The sequence below is a fragment of the Arabidopsis thaliana genome, chromosome 5 (assembly GCF_000001735.4).
Source record: "Arabidopsis thaliana chromosome 5, partial sequence".
In the NCBI taxonomy this organism is placed as follows: domain Eukaryota; kingdom Viridiplantae; phylum Streptophyta; class Magnoliopsida; order Brassicales; family Brassicaceae; genus Arabidopsis; species Arabidopsis thaliana.
In genome coordinates, this window is record NC_003076.8 from 4387245 (window position 1) to 4409376 (window position 22132).

The 22132-nt window shown below is 40.4% G+C and overlaps 5 protein-coding genes and 1 pseudogene across 16 annotated transcripts; 4 read left to right on the top strand and 2 right to left on the bottom strand.

The window, feature by feature from the left end:
* Positions 1-62: 62 nt before the first annotated feature.
* GUN5 (magnesium-chelatase subunit chlH, chloroplast, putative / Mg-protoporphyrin IX chelatase, putative (CHLH)) lies at positions 63-5185 on the bottom strand. 2 transcript variants are annotated; one of them, NM_121366.4, is made up of 5 exons: positions 3434-5185; positions 3256-3338; positions 1354-3156; positions 788-1264; positions 63-700 (listed from the first exon to the last, which is right to left on the bottom strand). In NM_121366.4, the coding sequence occupies exons 1-5, from the start codon at positions 4836-4838 to the stop codon at positions 323-325; spliced, it is 4146 nt and encodes a 1381-aa protein (NP_196867.1). In that variant the 5' UTR covers positions 4839-5185; the 3' UTR covers positions 63-322. The 2 variants fall into 2 exon arrangements, with proteins under 2 accessions (NP_196867.1, NP_001078578.1); NM_001085109.1 differs by having other exon boundaries at positions 90-695; positions 784-1264; positions 3434-4983.
* Positions 5186-5692: 507 nt separating this feature from the next.
* Positions 5693-10297, top strand: PDAT (phospholipid:diacylglycerol acyltransferase). 3 transcript variants are annotated; one of them, NM_001343283.1, is made up of 6 exons: positions 5693-6917; positions 7556-7778; positions 7874-8157; positions 8613-8931; positions 9011-9270; positions 9486-10297. In NM_001343283.1, the coding sequence occupies exons 2-6, from the start codon at positions 7578-7580 to the stop codon at positions 9967-9969; spliced, it is 1548 nt and encodes a 515-aa protein (NP_001331240.1). In that variant the 5' UTR covers positions 5693-6917; positions 7556-7577; the 3' UTR covers positions 9970-10297. The 3 variants fall into 3 exon arrangements, with proteins under 3 accessions (NP_001331240.1, NP_196868.1, NP_001331241.1); NM_121367.3 differs by having other exon boundaries at positions 5693-6730; NM_001343284.1 differs by lacking the exon at positions 5693-6917 and adding an exon at positions 7039-7472.
* Positions 10298-10333: 36 nt separating this feature from the next.
* On the top strand, positions 10334-15448 carry SVR3 (elongation factor family protein). Of its 2 annotated transcripts, none has more exons than NM_121368.4 (14): positions 10334-10784; positions 10991-11106; positions 11181-11384; positions 11472-11648; positions 11763-11915; positions 12325-12414; positions 12785-12919; positions 13067-13183; positions 13341-13492; positions 13564-13648; positions 13827-13921; positions 14402-14567; positions 14700-14895; positions 14984-15448. In NM_121368.4, the coding sequence occupies exons 1-14, from the start codon at positions 10577-10579 to the stop codon at positions 15118-15120; spliced, it is 2031 nt and encodes a 676-aa protein (NP_568289.3). In that variant the 5' UTR covers positions 10334-10576; the 3' UTR covers positions 15121-15448. The 2 variants fall into 2 exon arrangements, with proteins under 2 accessions (NP_568289.3, NP_851035.1); NM_180704.2 differs by having other exon boundaries at positions 10502-10784; positions 10994-11106.
* A 397-nt stretch (positions 15449-15845) lies between these two features.
* AT5G13655 lies at positions 15846-17033 on the top strand (annotated as a pseudogene; the record flags this gene model as incomplete). Its single annotated transcript has 1 exon — positions 15846-17033.
* A 275-nt stretch (positions 17034-17308) lies between these two features.
* Positions 17309-20044, top strand: AT5G13660 (N-lysine methyltransferase). 7 transcript variants are annotated; one of them, NM_121369.7, is made up of 5 exons: positions 17333-17703; positions 17850-19121; positions 19203-19271; positions 19371-19569; positions 19669-20044. In NM_121369.7, the coding sequence occupies exons 2-5, from the start codon at positions 17850-17852 to the stop codon at positions 19737-19739; spliced, it is 1611 nt and encodes a 536-aa protein (NP_196870.3). In that variant the 5' UTR covers positions 17333-17703; the 3' UTR covers positions 19740-20044. The 7 variants fall into 7 exon arrangements, with proteins under 7 accessions (NP_001331328.1, NP_001331327.1, NP_001331326.1 ...); NM_001125746.1 differs by having other exon boundaries at positions 17360-17703; positions 19200-19271; positions 19669-19922; NM_001343287.1 differs by having other exon boundaries at positions 17309-17703; positions 17850-19271; positions 19669-20013.
* Positions 19833-21776, bottom strand: UMAMIT15 (nodulin MtN21 /EamA-like transporter family protein). Its single transcript, NM_121370.3, has 7 exons — positions 21533-21776; positions 21378-21440; positions 21187-21303; positions 20844-21093; positions 20496-20657; positions 20259-20407; positions 19833-20174 (listed from the first exon to the last, which is right to left on the bottom strand). The coding sequence occupies exons 1-7, from the start codon at positions 21709-21711 to the stop codon at positions 19961-19963; spliced, it is 1134 nt and encodes a 377-aa protein (NP_196871.1). The 5' UTR covers positions 21712-21776; the 3' UTR covers positions 19833-19960.
* Between the last annotated feature and the right edge of the window lie 356 nt (positions 21777-22132).

Sequence of the window (22132 nt, forward strand, 5' to 3'; positions counted from 1 at the left end):
TCTAGTGCTTCTCCAAAACGCTCCACTTTGAATTCACATAAAGACAAATTGTCCTTTCTTGGCGCAAAAGCATGACTCAACCATAGTTTGTTTACACTTAACTATAGTTTCATTTTCTTCGCATATAAAATCCACACATATGAATATGATATAAGAAATGGAGATGAAAGAAGAAGCTCCACAACATTCATATAAAGTCAGAAAATGTCAGCCAAAACATTCTCTTATTCACAGAGAGATGATGTCGTTTGGTAGAATACTGTAATACACAAAAATAAAGTTTTAAGTTCATTTACAAGAAGAAAGGCTTATATCCCATTGTTTATCGATCGATCCCTTCGATCTTGTCTTCCACCTGCGAGTACAATTCCTTGAGCTTCTCTATGTTTTCAGCGGAAGTGTCCCAGTAGCCACGACCATTGGCCTCCAAGAAAGTCTGAAGCATTTTCCTGAAGGAGTTGGGATTGGTGTTCATGAGACGGTTCAGCATCTCCTCGTCTTGGATGAAAGTTGAGTTGGCCTCCTCGTAGACCCAATTGTCTACTTGACCTGACGTTGCACTCCATCCCACAGTGTTGGACAGTCTCTTCTCTATCTCACGAACTCCTTCATATCCACTTGACATCATTCCTTCGTACCACTTTGGATTCAGCAGCTTTGTTCTTGCGTCCAGCCTCACTGTCTCAGATAGTGTCCTCACCTGCCAGATTCAACAAATACCTTAAGGAATGTGTTCTTGCAAGGTAAAACTGATCCCATATATGAACTACAAAGAAAATTCACTCACCTGCGCGTTTGCAGTTGTAGTGTCAGCAATGTAAGAGCTTGGTTTCTTCTTATCCTTCCTCAAACTCTGAACTAGATTTGTAGGGTCAGAATCGAAGTAGTGGCTCACATCAGTCAAAGAAATCTCTGAAGAATCCAGGTTCTGGAAGGTGACTTCTGCAGTGCTAAGAGCCATCTCAAAGACCTGCTTCTTCTCAGCCATTCCTGCTCCAGGAGCATCACTATCAAACGCAAACGATTTGCGGCTCAAGTACATGTCCTGAAGCTGTTTCTCATCGTTCCATGACGAGTTTTCAACAGCAAGACTGATGTTGGCTGAGTATGACCCTGAAGCGTTTGAGAAAACTCTTGTCGCTGCCTCTCTAATATCAATGCCAAGCGCCTCTGCTTGTTCCAACGCGTGTTTCCTTACAAAATTTTGCTCTACAGGCTCATCTAGCTCCGCCACCATCTTGATAGCTCGGTCAAGAAGGTTCATCTGTCAAGATAATTCAAGGAAGAAACACCATGAGAGACCAACCAACAAGAATCTAAATGAAAGAAGAGAGAAAGCTTTTATCTGGTTACCTGGTTGATAAAGAGATCACGGAAGACCCCTGAGCAGTTAACAACTACATCGATCCTCGGCCTTCCTAGTTCTTCTAAGCTCACAGGCTCGACACGGTTCACTCTTCCAAAAGTATCAGCAATTGGTCTCACACCAATCATCCAAAGAACCTGCCCAAGAGACTCCCCATATGTTTTGATGTTGTCAGTTCCCCAAAGAACAAGCGCGATTGTCTCGGGATATTTCCCTTCGTTTTCGAGCTTCTGTCTCTCTACCAACCTCTCAACCACAATCTTGGCACTTGCCATTGCTGCTGTTGTGGGAATAGCCTGAGGATCTAAGGCATGGATGTTTTTACCGGTTGGTAAGACCTTTGGGTTTCTGATGGGATCACCTCCGGGGCCAGGCTCGACGTACTTGCCTTCCAAAGCTTGCATTAGACTCCCTAGTTCGTTGTCCATGACCACCAACTTCAGGCACTCTCCAAGGAAACCAAACACTGTTCTGAGCTTATCTCTGTTCGCCCTGTAGAACTTGGTGTTGGACAAATACTCAACCCATGGCTCATTGATTCCAAACCCAAGAAGCGAGGTAAGCTTGTCAGACACATCCACCACCTGTCCTTTGCTATTTGTTGTTTTTTCCACAAAGGCGGAAACAGCGCCACGTGAGGCATCAGTGATCTCTTTGAGAAGCTCTACATCGCTCAAGATACCCTTGTCGCTTCCTCTGTAAACATCCTCTATCTCCCTTCCAACACACTCAGCTAATATAGAAGGAAGAGCTGAAATCTCATCCTCCGGACGATCTAGAGCAGCAATGTTGACCAGTGTGGCCACAGCTTCCATGGCGGATGGAGGCTCTCCAATGACGTGAAGCCCGCACGGCAAAAGCCTTGATTCAATCTCCATAATCTTGGAATAAACTTTCCCAACCACAGAATCTCTGTCTTTAGGTGACAACTCCAAGCCTTCATCTGGAAGATCCACATCCTTATCAAGATTACATTGCTTAGCTGTGCTGATGATGGAACTGACGATCTGTGGACCTCTCCCCGTGTCCTTCAGAGACTGATAGGACGATATCAGCTCACTCAACTGCTTCAGCCCTTTGTATAGACCAGCATTCTCAGCTGGAGGAGTCAAATAACTGATGGTGTTGGCATAACTTCTCCTCTTTGCAATGGTAGCTTCAGAGGGATTGTTAGCTGCATAATAGTAGACATTGGGAATGTTCCCGATAAGACTGTCGGGAAAACAAGCATCACTCATTCCCACTTGCTTCCCGGGCATAAACTCGAGAGAACCATGTGTTCCAAAATGAAGAACAGCATCAGCTTTGAAGATCTTTTCTACATAAGAGTAGTAAGCAGCAAAACCGTGATGAGGACTTGCTGACTTGGAGAAAAGCAGCCTCATGGGATCACCTTCATACCCAAATGTTGGTTGCACTCCGATGAAAACATTACCGTACGCTTTTCCATAGACAAGAAGGTTCTCTCCATCTGAGTTAAGGTTCCCCGGAGGTTTCCCCCAGTTTTCTTCCAGGGCATTTGCATAAGGAGTGAGGTCTTGGTACTCACGGACTCCCATTTTGTAAGCTACATTGAGGTTAGGGCTGCTGAACTGAGCCTCCTTGTCATGAATGATTTCTTCAATAAGAGTCTCTGCATTCTCAGGAAGGCCTTCAACATTGTAGCCATCTCTCTTGAGGTCTCTTAACACCGAGAAGATGGAAGCAAACACATTGAGGTAAGCTGCAGTCCCTACATTACCTTTATCAGGTGGGAAACTGAAAACAGTGATTGCCAGCTTCTTCTCTGCCTGCAATGAGCCAGAGTTGATTCATGAGAACATACATTACATTCTTGAGAAAGTCATGAAGGAATGTGATTTCACTAAGGATGAGTGGTAATACAATACCTTAGTTTTTCTTTTGAGCTCACCCCATCGAATCGCTCTGATGCAGAGTTGCTCCACTCTCTTGTGGAGAGCATGTGACTTCCCTGCAGCAATTGGTAAACCACCTCCATAAGAAAACATTCCCACTCTTGCGTAATGACAATCATGAAAAATGCAATATGGTCATAAGTGGACTAACCTGTTCTAGGGTCACGACCAGCGAAAACGATTGGCTCCATCGCTCCATCAAGCTCAGGGAGGGCAACCTGCAGAGCCACCTGGATGGGATGCAGACCAAGTGTGCTGTTTAGCCATTCCTCTGTCGTCTGGAACACCAGTGGTACTGCCACAAGGTAAGGAACATCGAGCTTTTTCAGGGCTTCGATAGCCCTGGGATGATCCTGCCTTGCAGGTCCACCAACAAGAGCAAAACCAGTCAAGGAGACAGCAGAGTTTACGATGGGCTGTTTCGACACCGGGTCTACGAAATATTTCTCTACTGGACCAGAGAAATCCAACCCTCCTGCGAATATAGGAACGACCTTAGCACCTCTAGCCTCAAGCTCCATGATAACAGCCACATAGTGACTATCATCACCAGTCACAATGTGACTCCTCTGCAAGACTAAACCGACAACCGTTGCATCTTTCCTCTTGAGTGAGTCATTGGTGTCCCTTCTAGTGTCATACCAGTTCCAGTACTCCTTCACATCATCGTACATGGTTGGAGCAAGTGGATGCCAAATTCCAGTATCCAAGAACAAAACCGGATCCGAATACTCGATTTTGACACCTTTCAAAGCCGGAACATAAGATCCAGAAATCATCTTAACAAAATTCTGAAGATTATCAGGAGAGCCTCCAAGCCAAAACTGTAAACTCAAGATGTAGAGACGAGCATCTTGAGCCTTGTCACTAGGTAAGTACTTCAAAACCTTAGGCAAAGTCCTAACAAGCTTCAACATACTATCGGCAAAACCAGCAGAGCCTTGTTTCTTCCTCTTGAAGAGTTGGAAAAACGGAGACTTTGACTGACCCAATTGAGACATACTAAAAGATCCAAGCTTGTTCAGTCTCATTACCTCAGGCATTGAAGGGAAGACAAGAACTGCGTCCATCCTGTCTCTCTCCTTCTCCACCGCATCCTTAACTTTAATCGCCAATTCCTCGACGAAGATCAGAGAACCAATGAAGATGTTGGCGTCTTTAAGGTCTTCGCAGAAGTTGTTGTAAGTGTTCTTGTCTCTAAGCTCCTCGACCAAGTATCCAACCACTTCGTAGGATGCGAATCTCGAAGTCTTGTTGAGAGATTGCACGGCTTCACTGAGAGAAGACTGGTACTGAGCCTCGAGGACGACGTAGACGATTTTCACCGTCGGAACGTTGTCTCTCTTGATCGGAACTATACGACGGACCTCCGGGTTCGTCTGTGTGAAGAGGCCGTTTCCAGATACAGCAGATTTCACCTTGAAGAAAGATTTGGCTGGTTTGGTTGATCTGTGTTTCTTCCGGAGGAAAGAATGTTTGGTACTGTTAGTGAGCGAAGAGAGATGCTCTGCTTTAGAAGTGGATAGAGTGAATGGAGAATACACAAGCGAAGCCATTTTGCGGCTGCTGGATTCTCCAAACGTTGAATTCGAAGAGGAGAGGATAGGAGAAGAGATGAATCGTTTTTTGTTGGTTGTCTCTTACACTTTTTGAGCTCCAAGTGGGAGTTTATGATTCTCTCATCGGTAAACGCTTCGGACCAAGGAACTAAAAAAGAAGCGTTGGTTTTGAAGGTAAGTGGTGAGAGGGAAGGACACGTGGACGAATAGTTACGGAAGAAGGGAGAGTCTACTTGTGAGGTTGAGTTTTGTCGGATGTATATCCGCTTGGGACAATGAGATGGACTTTGCTGGCCTCTGATTGGCTCATTGAGATTTCTATTCATATTTTCATGGTTTGGGAGTGTGGATATTGAGTGTCTTATTTTCTTTACTTATTTGACAAGTATTTTTATGTTGCTCTCTTGAAGATCGTATTTGCGGTTTCAGCCATGTAAAAGATTCTTTTCCGATGACGACACTTTTACTAGGCATATTCGTCGGGTAGCCGGTTTAATCCGGTCTAGATTTTGTATAATTTTTGGTTCAGCTAGGTCTGGTTTGATATTTTTCTACTTATTTCTTAAAAACTGGCTTTAATCTTTTAAGGTAAACTCAGGATTTTTCTTTGAAAACGAAATTTGAAATATCAGACTCATAACAATTGTAACAACAAATGTAAAAGTTAAAACACTCTAAAATGTACTCAAAATTTTGATCATCATCATCACTATTTTTTTTATAATAAATGGATGTAAAAACTTATCATGTTTCAATATTTAAAACTTTTTTTTTTTTCAATATTTAAAACTTACATAAAATATATAATTAAAAGAAAGTTTATGAATTAGAATATTAAGTTATATGTAATTAAATGGAGCAATACATGTAGCCTACTAGTATTGTTGTTGCATGAGTTGCATCATATTCGAAGATATACAATATGTTTTTTTGATATAAGAGTACCGCTTCATTCTCTTTTTTTTTTTTGTCATTTCCCAAGTGTAATATTGTTATTAATACATGGGCTATACTAAAAGCCCCACGAAAAGTTTACTGAACTATTTGAGGCCCAACAAGAGCCTATCGGATTAACGCCTACTGCAGAAGAAAATCTGTCTGCACTCCACCCAAGAAAACGCAGACTAATTAATGAAATCAACGAAACGGATAGGTCGGGTCTAAGGTTGACCATGAACCGCAACCTGAACCAGGAGCAAAGTGGTCAAGTTTTGCCATCCGGTCCGAGTCCCTTGGAGGAATAATACCAGAACAGAAAAAAACAGAAAAGTCGACAATAAACAAAAGAGACAAATTTGATTTGATTGGTTCCAGAAATTCGCAGAGAAACAGCTCTTTGTCTCTCTCGACTGATCTAACAATCCCTAATCTGTGTTCTAAATTCCTGGACGAGATTTGACAAAGTCCGTATAGCTTAACCTGGTTTAATTTCAAGTGACAGATATGCCCCTTATTCATCGGAAAAAGCCGACGGAGAAACCATCGACGCCGCCATCTGAAGAGGTGGTGCACGATGAGGATTCGCAAAAGAAACCACACGAATCTTCCAAATCCCACCATAAGAAATCGAACGGAGGAGGGAAGTGGTCGTGCATCGATTCTTGTTGTTGGTTCATTGGGTGTGTGTGTGTAACCTGGTGGTTTCTTCTCTTCCTTTACAACGCAATGCCTGCGAGCTTCCCTCAGTATGTAACGGAGCGAATCACGGGTCCTTTGCCTGACCCGCCCGGTGTTAAGCTCAAAAAAGAAGGTCTTAAGGCGAAACATCCTGTTGTCTTCATTCCTGGGATTGTCACCGGTGGGCTCGAGCTTTGGGAAGGCAAACAATGCGCTGATGGTTTATTTAGAAAACGTTTGTGGGGTGGAACTTTTGGTGAAGTCTACAAAAGGTGAGCTCAACAATTCTCACTCTTCCTTTATATTGGGATTTGGATTGGATCTGATGAGATCACGCACTTGTTGCTTCTTCAACATCACTCAAACTTTAATTCCATGTTTGTCTGTCTTACTCTTTACTTTTTTTTTTTTTTGATGTGAAACGCTATTTTCTTAAGAGACTATTTCTGTATGTGTAAGGTAAGCGTTCCAAGGACGTAATTGGCTTGGACTATTTCTGTTTGATTGTTAACTTTAGGATATAAAATAGCTGCCTTGGAATTTCAAGTCATCTTATTGCCAAATCTGTTGCTAGACATGCCCTAGAGTCCGTTCATAACAAGTTACTTCCTTTACTGTCGTTGCGTGTAGATTTAGCTTTGTGTAGCGTATAATGAAGTAGTGTTTTATGTTTTGTTGGGAATAGAGAAGTTCTAACTACATCTGTGGAAAGTGTGTTCAGGCTGTGATAGAGGACTGTTGCTTTATTATTCAACTATGTATATGTGTAATTAAAGCTAGTTCCTTTTTGATCTTTCAGCTCAATGTGCTTTTCTCAATTTTTTTCTCAATTTCAAAGTTTCACATCGAGTTTATTCACATGTCTTGAATTTCGTCCATCCTCGTTCTGTTATCCAGCTTTGAACTCCTCCCGACCCTGCTATGGATATATTAAAAAAAAAGTGTTTTGTGGGTTGCATCTTTGTTACGATCTGCATCTTCTTCTTTCGGCTCAGTGTTCATGTTTTTGCTATGGTAGAGATGGGCAATGTTATTGTTGATGGTAACAGTGGTATAGTTGATAGTATCTTAACTAATCAATTATCTCTTTGATTCAGGCCTCTATGTTGGGTGGAACACATGTCACTTGACAATGAAACTGGGTTGGATCCAGCTGGTATTAGAGTTCGAGCTGTATCAGGACTCGTGGCTGCTGACTACTTTGCTCCTGGCTACTTTGTCTGGGCAGTGCTGATTGCTAACCTTGCACATATTGGATATGAAGAGAAAAATATGTACATGGCTGCATATGACTGGCGGCTTTCGTTTCAGAACACAGAGGTTCTTTTCTCATCGTTCTTTCTATTATTCTGTTCCATGTTACGTTTCTTTCTTCATTACTTAAGGCTTAAATATGTTTCATGTTGAATTAATAGGTACGTGATCAGACTCTTAGCCGTATGAAAAGTAATATAGAGTTGATGGTTTCTACCAACGGTGGAAAAAAAGCAGTTATAGTTCCGCATTCCATGGGGGTCTTGTATTTTCTACATTTTATGAAGTGGGTTGAGGCACCAGCTCCTCTGGGTGGCGGGGGTGGGCCAGATTGGTGTGCAAAGTATATTAAGGCGGTGATGAACATTGGTGGACCATTTCTTGGTGTTCCAAAAGCTGTTGCAGGGCTTTTCTCTGCTGAAGCAAAGGATGTTGCAGTTGCCAGGTATTGAATATCTGCTTATACTTTTGATGATCAGAACCTTGGCTCTGGAACTCAAAGTTATTCTACTAAATATCAATTCTAATAACATTGCTATATTATCGCTGCAACTGACATTGGTTGATTATTTTTGCTGCTTATGTAACTGAAACTCTCTTGAGATTAGACAAATGATGAATTGATAATTCTTACGCATTGCTCTGTGATGACCAGTTTCTTAGCTTCGACGATAACATTTGTCATACTGTCTTTTGGAGGGCATTGAATTTTGCTATGGAAAGCGCTGGAGCTTCCATGCTTGCATTCTTTACCAATTAGCGTTATTCTGCTTCTTTCAATTTTCTTGTATATGCATCTATGGTCTTTTATTTCTTCTTAATTAAAGACTCGTTGGATTAGTTGCTCTATTAGTCACTTGGTTCCTTAATATAGAACTTTACTTTCTTCGAAAATTGCAGAGCGATTGCCCCAGGATTCTTAGACACCGATATATTTAGACTTCAGACCTTGCAGCATGTAATGAGAATGACACGCACATGGGACTCAACAATGTCTATGTTACCGAAGGGAGGTGACACGATATGGGGCGGGCTTGATTGGTCACCGGAGAAAGGCCACACCTGTTGTGGGAAAAAGCAAAAGAACAACGAAACTTGTGGTGAAGCAGGTGAAAACGGAGTTTCCAAGAAAAGTCCTGTTAACTATGGAAGGATGATATCTTTTGGGAAAGAAGTAGCAGAGGCTGCGCCATCTGAGATTAATAATATTGATTTTCGAGTAAGGACATATAAATCATAATAAACCTTGTACATTTTGTGATTGTATGATGAATATCTGTACATTTTATCTGGTGAAGGGTGCTGTCAAAGGTCAGAGTATCCCAAATCACACCTGTCGTGACGTGTGGACAGAGTACCATGACATGGGAATTGCTGGGATCAAAGCTATCGCTGAGTATAAGGTCTACACTGCTGGTGAAGCTATAGATCTACTACATTATGTTGCTCCTAAGATGATGGCGCGTGGTGCCGCTCATTTCTCTTATGGAATTGCTGATGATTTGGATGACACCAAGTATCAAGATCCCAAATACTGGTCAAATCCGTTAGAGACAAAGTAAGTGATTTCTTGATTCCAACTGTATCCTTCGTCCTGATGCATTATCAGTCTTTTTGTTTTCGGTCTTGTTGGATATGGTTTTCAGCTCAAAGCTTACAAAGCTGTTTCTGAGCCTTTCTCAAAAAGGCTTGCTCAGTAATATTGAGGTGCTAAAGTTGATACATGTGACTCTTGCTTATAAATCCTCCGTTTGGTTTGTTCTGCTTTTTCAGATTACCGAATGCTCCTGAGATGGAAATCTACTCATTATACGGAGTGGGGATACCAACGGAACGAGCATACGTATACAAGCTTAACCAGTCTCCCGACAGTTGCATCCCCTTTCAGATATTCACTTCTGCTCACGAGGAGGACGAAGATAGCTGTCTGAAAGCAGGAGTTTACAATGTGGATGGGGATGAAACAGTACCCGTCCTAAGTGCCGGGTACATGTGTGCAAAAGCGTGGCGTGGCAAGACAAGATTCAACCCTTCCGGAATCAAGACTTATATAAGAGAATACAATCACTCTCCGCCGGCTAACCTGTTGGAAGGGCGCGGGACGCAGAGTGGTGCCCATGTTGATATCATGGGAAACTTTGCTTTGATCGAAGATATCATGAGGGTTGCCGCCGGAGGTAACGGGTCTGATATAGGACATGACCAGGTCCACTCTGGCATATTTGAATGGTCGGAGCGTATTGACCTGAAGCTGTGAATATCATGATCTCTTTAAGCTGTCCTGTCAGCTTATGTGAATCCAATACTTTGAAAGAGAGATCATCATCAATTCATCATCATCGTCATCATCATGATGCTCAACTCACAAAGAAGCCTGAGAATGATACTTTGGTGCGAAATTCTCAATACCTCTTTAATATTCTTATTGAATGTAAATTATACAATCCTATCTAATGTTTGAACGATAACACAAAACTTGCTGCGCCATGTTTGTTTGTCTTGTCAAAAGCATCAATTTGTGGGTTATACGTAGTGTAGAGGATGATTCAAATTTGTGATAAATTTGGTAATCAAAGTTAATTCTGAAAATGCAACACCACATGAACTATGTCACTAAGGCCTAGAAGATCGTTATCAGTAATAGACTAATAGCTCGCCACCATGTATGTGAAGTTGGGAATCGATAAGTCGGAAGAGTGAGAGACGTGGCTTAACCTGGTCCCTCTAAATCCATACGATCGCTTAATGAAATCCTCGGAATAAAACAGCAGCTTCTCCTCTCCAACCAAATAAAATCCTTTAAGCTCCCCTCTCTCTCCCATTCTCTTCTCCCTTTTCTCTGTTTCGCGGCGGAGAAAATTGAAATGGAGCTCAGCTTGAGCACTTCCTCCGCTTCTCCTGCGGTTTTGAGGAGACAAGCTTCTCCTCTGCTTCACAAGCAGCAAGTGCTCGGCGTCAGCTTTGCTTCCGCGCTCAAACCTGGAGGAGGAGCTCTTCGATTTCCTTCCCGCCGTCCGCTTCCTCGTCCCATCACTTGCTCCGCCTCTCCATCAACTGCCGAACCAGCCTCCGGTTATTTTTTACTCTCTCTTATCTCTTCCGATAGTTTTATTACTGGAAATTGATTTCGTTTTTGTCGAGTTAAGTCAGTTTGAAATAAGAAAACTAGTCAATCAAAGTTCTAAGAATTATCACACGTAGGTTAGTTTCAATATATATATGTATTTTGGTGGTTGATTGGTTCTCTAAATAAAATCACTCTTGTTATGTTATGCCAGTAGAGGTGAAGAAGAAGCAGTTGGATAGGAGGGATAACGTGAGGAATATCGCAATCGTTGCACATGTTGATCATGGCAAAACTACTTTGGTTGATTCTATGCTTAGGCAAGCTAAGGTAACACCTTAAACGCATATAATGGCATTGGGCAACTTGAGAAAGTTTTTCTTAACCCATGCCTTACTTTGCAGGTTTTCCGAGATAACCAAGTCATGCAAGAGAGGATCATGGACTCAAATGACCTTGAGCGTGAAAGAGGAATCACTATTCTTAGCAAAAATACCTCCATCACTTACAAAAACACTAAAGTAAATATTATAGATACTCCTGGCCATTCTGACTTTGGGGGTGAAGTGGAGCGTGTCTTGAACATGGTTGATGGAGTGCTTCTTGTGGTAATATGTTGCTTTCTCTCAATGTTTTAGAATTAACTGTTTAGTCCTGTATTTCTCATTTTAATTTTTCTCTCCTCAATTTCTTAGGTGGACTCTGTTGAGGGACCAATGCCCCAGACAAGGTTTGTTTTAAAGAAGGCTCTTGAGTTTGGACATGCAGTGGTCGTGGTCGTAAACAAGATTGACAGGCCTTCTGCTCGTCCTGAATTTGTTGTCAATTCCACTTTTGAACTATTTATTGAACTAAATGCAACAGATGAACAGGTATTGTTCATTTGGGTTTGTCTATCCTTTCTTTGGTATTTCGCCGCGTGACTTATATACCTTGAGTATATTTATATGACACTAACCTCAATGATATTTCTGGGTGGCTTGTAGTGTGATTTCCAAGCGATATATGCTAGTGGGATTAAAGGAAAGGCGGGGCTTTCTCCGGATGACCTTGCAGAAGACCTGGGACCCCTGTTCGAAGCTATAATCAGATGCGTACCTGGGCCAAATATTGAAAAAGATGGTGCACTTCAGATGCTTGTGAGTTATTCTGATTTTTTACTGTTTCATGTTTTATGTGTTTGTTCCCAACTAGTGCCAAAAAGCTAACTTGCATTTAGATTTCCTAGCCAAAAATCTACACATCAAAAACTTGTATCTCTCACCAACTAAAAGCAGTCACTTGCTACAAGCTTCAAATCCTAGAATCTAACGATCCAGTGGCACTCTGAGATAATGAAAACAATTTGTGGCAGTCAAATTGATGAATTTGTCTCATCTATTCCAAACTAAAGATCACGAAGACTTTGCGTCCTTGCATATATGGCCATAATTAATAAATTGGGATATTCCTCAAACCAAAATGTGAAAGAAATTTCAATATACCAGACAGTCTAGTTGAATGGATATTCACTTGTATGAAACTAATATACTTTTTCTTTTTGTTCAGGCCACAAATATTGAGTATGATGAGCATAAAGGACGCATTGCTATTGGACGACTACACGCAGGGGTACTGCGCAAAGGAATGGATGTCAGGGTAACATTTTGATTATCTTGAACTTGTTGCTTTGTTATGGGACAGAAATAATGTGGGATCATAGAAAAAATATCACCTTAAGCTAGTCAATCTCTCAAGTCTTTACACCTTGTAGAGCAGGTGGCCTCTGCCAATATAGCGTGTAAAAGATAGCTAAATGGTAAGCAGGACAAGATATTCTCGGACAAAGTTTCTATTAAGTTTCCTAGGTTTCTAATTCATTAAATTTTGTGATGAATACGTCCAAGACGTAATTGAATGGGGGATGGTACCAAAACCTTAAGAATCAGCGAGAATATTATACAAACTCACCAACTTCTTGCAGTACTTATATGGTTTATAGTAGACTTACTGGGGTATAACTTTACAGGTGTGCACTTCTGAAGATTCCTGTAGATTTGCAAGAGTTAGTGAGCTTTTTGTATATGAGAAATTCTACAGAGTACCTACTGATTCAGTGGAAGCTGGAGATATTTGCGCTGTATGTGGCATAGACAACATTCAGGTACACACGTATATGCAATAGATAATTTGATGCCAAATGTGAGAGGCTGTTGTAACTCTGGTGGATAATTTCTGCCACTTATCATTTTTCTTTTTGTTGCTAATTGAGTTGTAACAATAGATTTCCTTGTTTACCCTAAATTTGCAGATTGGGGAGACTATTGCTGATAAAGTACATGGGAAGCCTCTACCTACAATCAAAGTAGAAGAGCCAACTGTGAAAATGTCCTTCTCTGTAAACACCTCTCCATTTTCTGGTCGTGAGGTAGGTCTATTTCTGTCATGAGCTATCTTACTGTATTTTTCATGAATGCATGGTTACAAGATATTAAGTGGGAAATCATTAACTTTGATGAGGCAACATTGTCGACCAAAAAGAAAAGGATTAGTGCAACAATTGAATTATCTTTTCTTTTCTGTAGGGGAAGTATGTAACAAGCAGGAACTTACGAGATCGTTTAAACCGTGAACTTGAAAGAAATCTAGCTATGAAAGTGGAAGATGGTGAGACAGCAGACACATTCATTGTTAGTGGGCGTGGTACATTACACATTACCATCCTGATAGAAAACATGTAAGTACTTCGGTGACCACCATTCCTTTCATATTTGAAATTGATATTAGCTGAACGGTCATATGTTCCAGGCGAAGAGAAGGATATGAATTTATGGTTGGCCCCCCGAAAGTTATCAACAAAAGGGTTAACGATAAATTGCTGGAGCCATATGAGGTGAGTTTCTGACTGAAGCTATTAGTTTCCTACCAAAGGAATTGGCAGCAACTTTTGAAACCATGATTTCAGTTTGATTTGAATATCCTTGGTTTAATTGTCAACTCATTGAAAAGAACTTTTGCTTTCGTGAATTTAAGTAAAGACGCCCTATCTAACTTCAAATCCACCAATTCAGATAGCAACTGTTGAAGTACCAGAGGCTCACATGGGGCCTGTTGTTGAACTTCTTGGCAAAAGGCGTGGACAGATGTTTGATATGCAGGGTGTTGGGTATGTATTGTTTCTCTTGCCATTCCTTTATTTTATATGCAAGGTGATGGGTGTACATAATTCTTCTACCTCTTAGTGATGATATTGTGTTAATACTGCTCGTTTTAATGGTAACAGTTTTATCGTGTTGGGAGTAAACTGATTAAGATATATAGCGGTTATTTTTTTGGATTGTTTGTAGCAGCAGTTTGGTGATATTAGATGACTGTAACCATCATATGAATATACACAAGACTTGTTACTGCTTTGAGAACCGTTTGGTCATTTTCTCAAGCGGGGCCATGCAAAGGCTTTTCTCTATCTGTCCACTTTTACTGCATTTATACAAGAACAACAATACATGATGTCATGTTAATTTCTCTCCTTTTTTTTGTGTGTGAGACGCCTGAGGGTTTATGTTTTCAGATAAGCTACTTGGTAAATATACAGTATGCAGCTTTTAAGATCAATCTGACCATGCATGTGAATCCTGAATGACAGGTCGGAAGGAACAACCTTTCTGCGGTACAAAATCCCAACACGTGGACTTCTTGGATTGAGGAACGCAATTTTAACAGCTTCTCGCGGGACAGCTATCCTTAACACTGTATTTGACAGTTATGGACCTTGGGCCGGTGATATTAGCACCCGCGATCTAGGTTCGCTGGTAAGTTGTAGGTTCCAGGAACTAGCAATCCTAATCGATAGATTGATCGAAAGTGGTCACAAAATATGAAAAGTGAACTTTTTGATTGAAACATGCCATTTTGGTAGCTGAATAGTTGAGTGTGACTTTCAGGTTGCCTTTGAAGATGGAACATCAACATCATATGCCCTGGCGAGTGCGCAGGAGAGAGGGCAAATGTTTGTAGGTTCTGGAGTGGATGTATACAAAGGTCAGATAGTTGGGATCCACCAGAGACCCGGCGACTTGGGTCTTAATATCTGCAAGAAGAAGGCAGCGACAAACATAAGATCCAACAAAGATGTAACAGGTATTTCATTTATAAATACATATATCATATATCTAAACTTGTGAAAGTTTCAAATCCCATGTGCTCACAAATCTGTTCTCAATTACAGTGATTCTTGACACTCCCTTAACATATAGTCTGGACGACTGCATCGAATACATTGAAGAGGATGAGTTGGTGGAGGTTACACCTTCTAGTATTAGGATGTGCAAGAATCAGAAAATGGCAAAGAAAGGCAGGCAGTAAAACCCATTTTTGCAAGCTGGGTTTGGAGGAAATTGAAGAAAAGCTTCTACTAAAAAAAAATGAAAGCTAGTTTCTAGTGTTATTTATAGGCTTGTTTGATTGTTATACATAGTCTTATTCTTATAGCAAAGGGTGAGTCCTGATGTTATCCAATTAATGTTTTTTTGGAATATCTCCATGCCCTTTGATCATCTGATACTTAAAGCTGTACAACTTCTGAAGTTGCGCACTAGCAGATATTAAAGTGTGAATCCTTGAGCATATACTGGAAAATATAGGCTTGTTTGATAGTTTCTAGTGTTATTTATAGACTTGTTTGATTGTTATACATAGTCTTATTCTTATAGCAAAGGGTGAGTCCTGATGTTATCCAATTAATGTTTTTTTGGAATATCTCCATGCCCTTTGATCATCTGATACTTAAAGCTGTACAACTTCTGAAGTTGCGCACTAGCAGATATTAAAGTGTGAATCCTTGAGCATATACTGGAAAATATGCATTCAGAATAGTGGGCAGGACTCTCTCAATAGTGGCCCTAGAATCAGGTAACTAGGTCTAGTTAGTAAGCTAGAATTGCAATAAAATATCAAAAAGGCATTTCCAATGTAATGGCTACAAGAAATCTTTTTCCATAACAACACTAAACCGGCATGAGCAAGCTTTTTAAATTGGGAACGGGGCCATATGCTCGCAATCCAAGAGGAAATCAAACGATAAAATATGAATGTTTGACTTTATATCTTATTTTGATAAAATGTGTTCAGCGTTCCTTTGGTCTGGGCCATCCTTAAACGCTAGGAAAACAAAGGTAGCGTGGTCAGTTGTGTGCACACCTAAAAGTGAAGGCGGTTTGGGGTTGAGAGCAGTAGAAGAAACAAATAAAGTTTGTATGTTAAAACTGATTTGGAGAATACTTTCGGCTAAGGGTTCTTTGTGGGTGGACTGGGTTAAAAAACACTTGCTTAGAGGTGGTTCCTTATGGGCGGTAAAAGAAACAAGTTCGAGAGGGTCGTGGATATGGAAGAAGCTGCTGAAGTATCGAGACAAAGCAAAATGTTTTCATAAGGTGGATGTAAGAAACGGTGAGTCAACGTCATTTTGGTATGACTCATGGTCCTCTTTAGGCTGCCTATATGATAAATTTGGAGAGAGAGGTTGCATCGATATGGGGATCCCAAAAGATAGTACATTAAGTTCAGCTATAATGACAACCAGGAGAAGAAAGCACCGACAACCTTTGTTAAACGCAGTGGAAACTGAGATACAAAAGCAGAAACAGAGCCGCATAGTAACAGAGCGAGACGTTGCGCTATGGAAGGGGAAAGAAGATGGTTTTCATCCAACGTTCCTCTCGAAAGAAACATGGTCCCAGATCAGAAACACACAACCGGAGATGCAAGGCTACAGGGGGATTTGGTTCTCAAATGCGACTCCAAAATATGCTCTTCTTACTTGGTTGATGGTCAGGAATAGAATAGCAACAGGGGAGAAAATGGGGCTGTGGAATCAAAACACAGACACTAGCTGCATTTTCTGCAAAAATCCAAACGAAACAAGAGAGCATCTATTCTTTCAATGCGTGTACACGAGGAAGGTATGGAATGGTCTCATAAAAGGGTTGCTTCTGGACAAATACTCGGACAGATGGCAAGACATTATTCTGATGCTTACAAGGAAAGATTTTGACACCACGAAGAGCTTTATCCTTGGATATGTTCTGCAGAATTCTATTCACTCGATATGGCGGGAAAGGGATGATAGAAGACATGGAGAAGACCCATCAAATGAGGAGAGACTTATCAAGTTTATCGACAAAAATATTAGGAACCGTTTGAGCACTCTAAGAAGAGGAGATGAAGAGAAGTATGTGAATGGAATCCAAGTGTGGTTTGGATCAAGAAGAACATTTTAGAGTTCTTTGAAATTTTTAAAACAAGTTTACATGTATATGTATAAACGTTTATTTTTCTTTTGAATATAATTTAACATTAGATTCAAAAAAAAAAGTATATATATATATATATATATTCAAAATATTATTTATTGTATAAGAATTGAGAAGTGTTGCTATTATTGTTTTTAATGAAGAATTTAATATTTATTAAGTATAATAGTGCTATATAATAGTATAATAATAAGTTCGGTAGATAATCATTATGTAAATTTAAATTGTGGGACAAAATAATGCTTAATTAATCAGTTAATCCGCCGGATTCATACCAAAGAAAAAGATGATCAATTTTCGAAAAAAACAGTGCCAAAATTCGACTGTTACACCAAATCAAGGACTGAGTGTATGAGACTCACAATGATCTTAAAACTTTGAGGTTTACTGTTAACTATTCGAGTATCTTGGAGTCCTCTTTTCACTCTTACCTAAACCTCAATCCCCTCTCTCACTTCTCTCGCTTCGAATTCTGTGACTTGTTAGTTTTCACCCTAAAAATCCCAATCTCCTGGTTGGATTCTGGGTTTTGACTTCGACGTTGCTCAATCTGACGCCGCGTTCGAGCTACTGAAGTAGCTAACATCAACTTTTAAGAACATCGCTGCGATCTCACTCCCAGGGATGCAAATCCAAGGTAAGCGCCATGATTTAGTGATTTTAGGGTTCCACTATTTCCCCATTCAGGACGAGCTACTGTCCCTTGCCTAGTTTACCTATCTATAAGTTTGTTTTCATGCCTTCAAAGTCTCACAGTTTTTGGTCTATGGTTGGTTCTGACAGATGATGAGAAAAGATATTAGCAGAAAGGATATAATTGAGGAGATTCCATATTCTGGTTCTTCGAGAATGGAATTAAAGCGGAGTCATCATCAGTGGTTGACAGAAGAGTCTAGCTCAGAACTATTCAGTAATAAGAGACAACAAGTGGTAGAGATTGATGCTCATATGAATTTATCTCCATGGGACACTTCTCTTGTGCCCTCACACTTCACTGATTGCTTATTCGATGATCCTGCCATTGCGCATACATCACATCTTCTCCGTAATGGTCGAAATTATACTGAGGAGCAATGCAATCCTGTTTCATCTTTTGGTTTGCCACTGGCTCATCACGGGAGCTCTTTTAATCTTGACACCATTAATAAAGTTAGCAACGTGCCCGAGTTCATGGTTCAGCTTTATGGTCAGGGAATTTCAACATCATTTGAAACGGCTCCTTCTTTTAATAGTGGTCAAGAGAGTACTACGCTATCCTTTGGCCAAACCTTCAGTAATACTGACAGGAGCTTCATCTTGCCAGGGCAGTTCGCTAGCAAAACAGATGGAAATTTCATTCGAAACTTCAATAATGAAGGTGTTGGTGTCGTACCGATTGGTGATTATTATGACAAAGGAGATGAAAATGTCCTGTCAACATTTCATCCGTTGGAGAAAGGAGTAGAAAACTTTCTATCGATGGGTCAGTCTCTTCAAAAGGCTGATTGTAATATCTTCTCAGTGAGTTCCTCCTATAATAAGGGACAGGAGAACTTTATGCCTCTTCTCTCTTGTGAACAAGTACCTGAATACGATTTCATGACCGAATCTAACTATCACAATGAAAATGCCAATGCGTTGTCAGCGGGACAGTCCTCATTTACGGAAGGCGGTGAGATGACATTTATGGTTTCTAGCCAAGAGAGAGCAGGTCAAAGCAATGATCAAATCAGGCGCGAGGATGATAGAAGCGAGACCCTATCTTTTGGAGATTGTCAGAAAGAAACCGCAATGGGATCATCAGTCCGTGTTAGTAACAATTATGAGAACTTCAGCCATGACCCTGCAATTACTAAAGATCCTCTTCATATCGAAGCAGAGGAAAATATGTCTTTTGAATGTAGAAATCCCCCTTATGCTAGTCCTAGAGTTGATACCTTGCTGGTGCCCAAAATTAAAGATACAAAGACAGCTAAGAAGGGTTCTACAAACACATTTCCTTCAAATGTTAAGTCCTTGTTGTCAACAGGAATCTTTGATGGAGTTACTGTGAAGTACTATTCGTGGTCACGTGAGGTCAGTTTGTTTGTTTTTTACCTGTCCTGAGAAGGAACCTTTCACCTTTACTCTTCTGTGTGCTGAAACATTATTTAGCAGAGAAATCTCAAAGGGATGATAAAGGGGACTGGGTATCTATGTGGTTGCGGCAACTGTAAACTTAATAAAGTAAGCAACCTGATATAAATGGTTTTAGTAATTCACTGGCAGGTCTGTTTGATACAAATCTATGTCATCTGTTTGTTTTCCAACTGAATTCTGCAACAGGTTCTCAATGCGTATGAATTCGAGCAGCATGCTAATTGCAAGACAAAGCACCCAAATAACCACATATACTTTGAAAATGGAAAGACCATTTATGGCGTTGTTCAAGAACTGAAGAATACACCTCAGGAGAAGTTGTTTGATGCTATTCAAAATGTTACAGGATCTGACATCAACCATAAGAATTTCAACACATGGAAAGGTAGTAGAGCAACATAGAAACTTTTATAGGATATAGCCGCTTAGAGCATGACAACAAGATACAAAAGCCAATCATTGTTCTAATTTTGTCTCTTTTCAGCTTCATATCACGTTGCTAGACTTGAACTTCAGCGTATCTATGGGAAGGATGATGTCACTTTGGCATCTTGAGAAGACGAGTTATCAACTGGCAGGCTTTTTGTCGTAAGTGAAGTCTGGGTGAAGTCTAGGTCTCTTACTAAAGTATATAATCTACTGCAAGAACTCCAAGTTCTTAGCTTTTATGAGACTTAATGTAGCGCATTGCTTGCTCTTATTCTGGCAAACCAATACTATCAAAAATGTTTTTTTGCGATATATAGAGATCCTGGAACAGAATCGGCATCTTAGACTCACTCTTGAGACCGAGCTGCTGCCTTCGGGATCATTAAATGGTAACTGATAGATACTACTTGGTTATTATCAGGCGTCGGAACCTTCTGTTGGTCAATCTTTACCACAGTCTCTGCGCATCCAGCGTTTGGTTGAAGCATCCCTCCTTTGTCCTTGCTTTTACCCCATAATACCAAATATATCCCAATGACAATGACAACTGACCCAATAACCCTACAAATTTAGAAGCTCATTTAGTGAAAATCAATTTTTCTAACTTTGGATACAACAGTAGTCTTAGATCAAGGTTATTATTACCTTCCTACGTACACTTTTTCCAAGAAAACAAAGGTGCTCAGAATAGCAACGAGAACCATGCTGAGCGGGTTAAACGCGCTCACAAACACAGGCCCTCTCTCCTTTGACGCCCATCCAATAACATAGTATGCTAACCCTGAGACTAGTCCCTGTAGTACAATCAACAATACTTCTTCTCTCAGCAAAACATACACACAAACTGGAAAATGTAGGAACAGATTACAAGAATTGTTGTACTCCGTAGATTGAAGCTAAAAGCGTCACGTCCGGGTTGATTTTCCAGACCGACATGTTTTTCCTTTCCCATATCAATCCCATAACAGTAGCCTCCAACATCCCCATAATGCACATAAGAGCTGTTAGCGAGAGCTCAGCTTTATATTGAGCCAGAATCTTTGCCTGAGAAAAACATAAAGTCCTCTGTAACCATAAGTACTCTGTGATATCACATTTTTGTTCACTAGAGATATATTCTCAATGTTTTATCTCGAGAAATATGTTAAGCTTTAGTAAAACTGGTGGAAAACTTCTGGCTTTAGGTTAGCTACCAAGATTCATGAACATGGAAGCGGGAATGGATCATACCTGTAAAATGATGTAACATGACCAACTGAAGCAGCTTGCTACAAGCATAATTGATCCTCTTGCTATATCCGCCTGCTTTGGAATCCTCATAGCGTGTGTGTGCCCATTAAGACCCCTTGAGTTGCTTGTCCAAGGCAGCTCAATGACATTCCCTTTCACGAATGTCATGAGCATTGCTCCCCCAATAGCCACCATGGTTCCCACCAGCTTTGCCTGGCTGTGGCGTCTTTCGATTGTCACCTTCTCGAGCCTTTCAAGAAACAGAAACCGAGTCAAATTGTTTCAGTACTGCAATGATGTGTGCATCAGCAAATAATATCGGTCTAGAGAGTGAGAGAGTTACTTGAAAACGCAGGCCATTATGAATGTCATAGCAGGAAGAGCATTGCACAAAGCTGATGTGAATGTGGCAGTGGTAAGTTTCATCCCTGAGTAGTACAGGTTTTGTTCGACCACAGGCCTGTGTTTAATCATTTAAATCAAGTTACAACAGACTATCATTGTGCATCAGAAATGATTTAAACAAACTCTTACTCAAATAAACTAAGGATGGCTATTTGTAACAAAATCTTGAAGGTCAACTTTGGTCTTGTGTTCCTGCATTTGGAGCAAAAGGAACCATTATTTTAACCTCAAAGTGTATGTTTTTGTGTTACAGGCCTTGCATGGACCGGAAGAAGAAAAGAAACCTCTCGAGGATGAGAGCGAAAGGCGTAATGAGAGCGGAAGCAACTGCCATTCGGTAAGCAACTAAGACGTGAGGGCTCATTCCCTTGTTCAAAGCTAATTTTGCTACTATAGACATCAAAGCGTACAAACATTGTATGAAAACAATGGCTATGAATGGCCTTGCTCTCTCAAACTTCATTCTGCATATATAAAACCTTTCTCTTGGTTAGAAAAGAGTAGTGTTTGGTTTGTTATATGGAAAAGAAAAGAAAAAACAAAGTTAAATATATGCGTGTGTATTATTTATACATAGATTCAGTTTTGAAGCCTCATAACGTTTTCATGTGTTCAGAAGTAAAAAGCATTGTGTTGAAGTGCAAGGAATTTAAGACATTTGCCTAAAAAAGAGGAAAGAAAAAGAGCACTAAACTCGTGTTTTAAGGGGTAAACATTTCTTGATTGGTTGGGTGCTGATTCTCATAGACCTCTTTTATTAATTTTTTTGTCAACATACCCACTTTTATTATTATTAATTTGGCAGTTTCAAGTACTTTACTCACTAGCTTCCGCTCATTATATGACCTTTGTTTTTTATTTTATTTTATTCGTCACATATTTTG

Coding starts and splice junctions, on each gene's coding strand:
- GUN5 (NM_121366.4), bottom strand. CDS start 4,838: ATGGCTTCGCTTGTGTATTCTCCATTCACTCTATCCACTTCTAAAGCA. Junction 3,339..3,433: donor TGGTCGTGACCCTAGAACAG/GTTAGTCCACTT, acceptor CAATTGCTGCAG/GGAAGTCACATGCTCTCCAC. Junction 3,157..3,255: donor AGCTCAAAAGAAAAACTAAG/GTATTGTATTAC, acceptor GGCTCATTGCAG/GCAGAGAAGAAGCTGGCAAT.
- SVR3 (NM_121368.4), top strand. CDS start 10,577: ATGGAGCTCAGCTTGAGCACTTCCTCCGCTTCTCCTGCGGTTTTGAGG. Junction 11,107..11,180: donor CTATGCTTAGGCAAGCTAAG/GTAACACCTTAA, acceptor CTTACTTTGCAG/GTTTTCCGAGATAACCAAGT. Junction 14,568..14,699: donor CCCGCGATCTAGGTTCGCTG/GTAAGTTGTAGG, acceptor TGTGACTTTCAG/GTTGCCTTTGAAGATGGAAC.
- PDAT (NM_121367.3), top strand. CDS start 6,285: ATGCCCCTTATTCATCGGAAAAAGCCGACGGAGAAACCATCGACGCCG. Junction 7,779..7,873: donor TTTCGTTTCAGAACACAGAG/GTTCTTTTCTCA, acceptor TTGAATTAATAG/GTACGTGATCAGACTCTTAG. Junction 8,158..8,612: donor AAGGATGTTGCAGTTGCCAG/GTATTGAATATC, acceptor CGAAAATTGCAG/AGCGATTGCCCCAGGATTCT.
- AT5G13660 (NM_001125746.1), top strand. CDS start 17,850: ATGATGAGAAAAGATATTAGCAGAAAGGATATAATTGAGGAGATTCCA. Junction 19,122..19,199: donor ACTATTCGTGGTCACGTGAG/GTCAGTTTGTTT, acceptor AACATTATTTAG/CAGAGAAATCTCAAAGGGAT. Junction 19,272..19,370: donor GCAACTGTAAACTTAATAAA/GTAAGCAACCTG, acceptor ATTCTGCAACAG/GTTCTCAATGCGTATGAATT.
- UMAMIT15 (NM_121370.3), bottom strand. CDS start 21,711: ATGAAGTTTGAGAGAGCAAGGCCATTCATAGCCATTGTTTTCATACAA. Junction 21,094..21,186: donor ATAATGGCCTGCGTTTTCAA/GTAACTCTCTCA, acceptor GTTTCTTGAAAG/GCTCGAGAAGGTGACAATCG. Junction 20,658..20,843: donor CATGTTACATCATTTTACAG/GTATGATCCATT, acceptor TGTTTTTCTCAG/GCAAAGATTCTGGCTCAATA.